Here is a 5,000-nt window from a genome sequence, read left to right as displayed (position 1 = left end):
TTCACTGCCAACCTTTTCGTTTAACGCTGGTTGTAGCCGCTGTTTGTTTTATGTTTTTGATTAAGTTGAAATGGCCAAAGAGCAAGAGTATTTATGGGGTGGATTTAAATTACCGCAGATTTTATATTTGCATATCTAAAATTGGTTCATCGAGATTGAAAAAGTGCAATTCGTGCTGATCAGCACAGGTATCCCAAACGCCTTGGGTGCCCTGAGATCCTGTATAGTGGACTTTTCATTTAGTATACTTGAACACGAAAATGCAAGTGTATTTTTTTTTTACCGCCACCTTGGACATTTCATTGTTTCATACATGACCTGCTGGAAGCATGCAAACGTTGTTGTAGTCGAACATGGCGGCGAACCCGGTTTCATCTGCAGCAGCTGGAGTCACCACAACTTCCAAATCGAACTCATCTAAAAAAGAAAAAGAAACGTTGCTTGCCGTGCTGCAGTTTTTAAAGAAGAACAAGTTACCTGTAAGGAAAGTTAATGATTCGTAGCTCGTAGCGGCGGCGTTAACTTGTAAGAAGAAGTTTGCTTAAAAAGTAATACCGTCTATAATAGTACTTCATTCAGCTTTTTAACACAATTCTTATGTTGTCCTCAAAGGAAACTGAGAAGATCCTCAGGCAAGAGTCCAACTGTTTTGATTCTCTAGAAGAAATAAATCTTCAGACTACTCCAGATGCTGAGCCAGATATCTCTTCAGTTTTGTCTGCTTACAACAGGCGAGTTTTGTCCTTAGGTTGATACCGTTTTATCCTCGACTTGCGCAAATCCCATAATACACCTCTTCTACCCCCAGAAAATTTGCGTAGCATTGTTTTCGATTTCTCTTGGGACATCTTCATGTCCCAGGGGGAAAGGAAAGGGAAAGGAAAGGAAAGGAAGTTTATGTAAGTGTCTAGTCGTTCCCGGCGTTGTCAATCAATGGTTTCCGATAATCGATAAAATCAATGATAATCAATAATAATCAATAACAATTAATCGATTGGTATTGGAAATCGATAAAAATCGAAGACTTAAAGTTGTGTGAGTATCGATTTCTATTGATTTTCATCGATTGTTATCGATTATTATTGATTATGAAATTTGTCATTTTCTTAAATAAAACGCACCATATGAATGAACAAATCGTTCAGTTATCTTTATTTGTTGTGTTTTATGTTAAATTTGTAGCATTTTTACCCCTTATTACTATTAAAAGCTCACTTAAATTACTAGACTCTGATCGTCTCGAAACAAGAACAAAATTGTCTTCAAGTCTCTCCAGTGTCACTCTCTTCCAGCTTGTTCATTGGTTGAGGAAATTGTTTTTGTCTGCGCTCACTGTCATGCTGCCTGCATATACGCATGCAGGCCAAGAACATACATCTTGAACATTCACTTCAAAAGGGCATTCGTGATAGCCCTTGACGACACAGCGCACTGACAATTCAACTTGCTTCGCCATCTCTGGAACAAGCAAACTCCGTAAGAAGCGTGTTCTGGGAATCCCGGTTGAAGTGCAACAATAGAAGTGCGCAATCGAATTACCCAATTACCCTGGACGTGTAAAATGCCCGGGACCAATGAAGCACGCCCACGCTAACGCGCGCCAGAAAGTTGCATAATGAATTATTAATCAATGATTTTCTATAGAAATCAATGGTAATCAATAGCAATTAAGACTCCGAGTGTGAGTATCGATTATTATCGATTGGTTGCACCAATCAATAACAATCAATGGATTGTTATTGATTATTATTGATTGTATTGATTGCAATCAATCGATCGGAAACCATTGATTGACAACGCCGGGAGTCGTTCTAGCGCTGGAGCACTAATTTGGGACACTGTAAACTGAAATTAACAATAATTATTGTTATTAATGGCAATCAAGTCAAATGTTGGTTTTTGAAGGAGAGGGGAACCAGAGTTTGAGAAAACCTCTCGGCGCAGAGTAGAGAACCAACAAACTCAAAACACATATGATGCCGACTCTGGGGATAGAACCCAGGCCACATTGGCGGGAGGCAAGTGCTTTCACCACTGCGTCATCCTTGCCTCCCACCCAGAAAGTGCAAGCAATGATAATTTATGCATTTTTGGGGGGTAAAAGAGGTGTATTATGGGATTTGTGCAAGAAGAGAATTCGAAGGCAGGAGTGGTGTTAAAGTTGGAGAGAAGAGCCTTGGGATGTGTAATGCTATTATTATTATTATTATTATTATGATAGTGTTAAATTAATGTGCTTCCCTCTTAAAGTGTCCCTGTGATTAAAAAAATCACTTCCTTTTTTTCTTCAGATTTTGAAAATATGTTTGCTTAACACCTGAGTGGCAAAATGTTGAGCTTTGCTTTTTATCCCAAGGCTGTTTACTTTGAGTGTAAGTCTTAGATTTCATGGTCCACCATTATTCAACGTTTAAAACTGACCAACTGGACCTGAGAGAGATGGATCCAGGGAAAAGTGACGTCAAAGGCTCACCAGCTTAGAATTTCAGCATGTGAATGCAGCTGATTATAGATGCAAAACGCGAGTTTAAAAGTCTAAAAGCCCAGAACTCCTGTGCTGCATATTAAACTGCGACATACACACGCATTTCATTCTCGATCCAGCTCAAAGTGTTCCAGTTAAAATAAACAGGTGTCTTTTTTAAATCAAGGCTTAAGACTTTGGTCGCTTAGTGTTTAGTTACATGTAACATAGTTTTGAAATCCAAAGGAAAATAGGAATTGATTTTTTGGTCACAGGGGAACTTTCATTCCACCAAAGTGATGTTGCTATTAATGTTTGGTGAATAATACTATAATATTAACACTTGTTATCATTATCATAACTCAGTGATGCTGATCCAACGAGATATGAGGACTACTACAGCAGGTACAGTGACTCCTAATCTTAGATACTTGTATTTTAGAGAATGCAATATCACACTGCTTTGCTAAGGTGATACATGTACTACTGTATTTTGGTCAACATTGTCAAGAAATTGGTAGCATTTGTCCAAGTTGTAAACCATCTTCTTTTGCTCAGCCTAGGGATTAAGCCTCATTTACACTAGCAAGTTTTCCTTGACAAGTCCACTTGTCAAGGAAAACTTGCCAACTGCTTACACTACCAAGTTCTCCTTGAAACAGTTTTCCTTGACAAGTTTTCCTTGGTAATGTAAATGGAAAATATAACATGTTTCCTTGACAAGTGTCCTTGTTCAAAAACTAGCTTACCAGTTTTTGAACAAGGACACTTGTCAAGGAAAAAATTGTCATTTTTCCATTTACACTGCCAAGGAAAACTTGTCAAGGAAAACTTGCTAGTGTAAATGAAGCTGGTCCCCAGTGATGTTGCATCAAGTTATCTTGCATTATAATATTATTATGGGACAGTACATGTAGTATTTCATTTGGGACAAGTTGCAGAAAACATTGCAAGTTTCAATGTACAAAAAACTGCAGAGGCCGCAGAAAGGAAATTGAGACCTTTCTTGACACAACTTGTTTTGAAACGATTTTTCCTGTTTTAAGTTATGTCTCACTCAGCAAGGACTGGCGTAATTTATTTTGTACAAGTGCATGTATCAAATAATTAAGTTTTACTGTGAATTACAAGTATCTGTTCAAGTGTTTCATTTTGTCATTATTTCATTTAGTTTGCAAGCATTTGTTGAGAAGTCGCTTGATGTATACAAGGTGAGCATCTGAGCCTACCTTTTCTTTTGCCTGTCAAATTAGAGTAATTATTCATTAAAGTTACGCTAGGGCACGGGATTTCCCTGCTACATGTAGCATTCACTGGGCTGACAACTGTGGGAAAAGATACCCGTGTACCCTGAGTAATTCCATGATAATCCTGTGCTTCCCTGCTACACTGTAGCAGAGGTCTCTGAGACCCCTGCCATGAGTCGAAACTCACTTCTTCACTCTTCTAACCGCATGCCCCATTCCATGTTTTGTGACTGTGAGCTGAGCCCACTTTGTTCCCTACATTCCTTTACAGTAATTCTGTTGGTATTAAAGTGAGCTCACACAACATGAAGTATCACACAAGGATTCAATCGCTATTAAAGTAACTGCCATGCGTGCTTAACACAGTGAGTTGCGACCCATGACAATTTGTGCCCTGAATCCTTTCTGCATTAATTATTTGTCTCTGATGTTCCTGAATTCAGCTCTGTCACATTTCAGGTACAGTACATGCCCATAAATATGGGATATGATAAATGTCACAAAGTGTTCCTTTCGTTCACATCACCCGTCCCTACAAAAATCACTTAAGGACGTTCGCGCCCATTGTTACTGCGCATTTTTTCGCGCATGTCACGCACACATCATGCATCACAGACCACGAAGGTAAACATGATGATAAAGCTGCAAACATTTTCCACAAGAATGGAACATGAAAGCATGTGGCATTATGGGATCGACGTGGACCCAGGTCTTCTTGGAAATGTCACGCAATGGCGTGACAGTGCGAATAGACAATTGCTTTGAGAACTTCGCAGTGATTTTACTCTCTTGAAAGCTCGGTGACCCCCATTTTTCTTTCTGTAGATCACTTTCTTTCCTGATTTTGTCCATTTTAACAAAAAACAAAAAAAATCTGCACGTGAGAAGTTACAAATATTTCGCCTTTTATGCTCTTGTGCGACCAAATTAAATATGTATCGTTTTTCAAGGTCTATTTGACTTCAGAAAAAGACATCAGCTGCTAAAGTTTGTTTAGTTATATTAGTTATGTTGAATTGAGTACGTTTACCTGATCCAAGTTTCACTGATGTAGCTTTTTTATCGCTGACAGTTGTAAGCTAGGATCGTCTTAAAATAACGAAAGCGTCTAAAACTGCACCTCATGATCTCATACATGTCCAATACACTCGACCTGAGTCGGGTTGTCTTCACTTGCAGGCGGATTGAGTCCGATCGCGACCGGAACCGGAAATGGGTGCATGGCGCTTGATCATTGTTACCGGAAGTGAGGGTTAACAGGAGCGAGGGGGGTTGAAAAAGTTGGCAAA

General features: G+C 39.1%; 1 protein-coding gene across 4 annotated transcripts in view; it reads left to right on the top strand.

The window, feature by feature from the left end:
- Window positions 1-324: 324 nt before the first annotated feature.
- The window catches only part of LOC137984953 (transcription initiation factor TFIID subunit 5-like), a 32,056-nt gene continuing 27,380 nt past the window's right edge, over window positions 325-5,000 (top strand). Inside the window, exons 1-4 of one of the 4 annotated variants that reach the window (XM_068832323.1) lie at window positions 325-525; window positions 613-731; window positions 2,831-2,869; window positions 3,636-3,675. Coding sequence is in view for 2 of the 4 variants with exons in the window: in XM_068832321.1 (XP_068688422.1) it covers window positions 354-479; window positions 613-731; window positions 2,831-2,869; window positions 3,636-3,675 (324 nt within the window). In the remaining 2 variants the exon portion in view is untranslated. Of the gene's footprint in view, window positions 526-612; window positions 732-2,293; window positions 2,373-2,830; window positions 2,870-3,635; window positions 3,676-5,000 lie in introns of those variants that run through there. The other 3 variants (XM_068832321.1, XM_068832322.1, XM_068832324.1) reach the window with 3 other exon arrangements.

Source organism: Montipora foliosa, chromosome 14 (assembly GCF_036669935.1).
Source record: "Montipora foliosa isolate CH-2021 chromosome 14, ASM3666993v2, whole genome shotgun sequence".
Taxonomy (NCBI): Eukaryota; Metazoa; Cnidaria; class Anthozoa; order Scleractinia; family Acroporidae; genus Montipora; species Montipora foliosa.
This window is presented reverse-complemented; position numbering and strand designations above follow the sequence as displayed.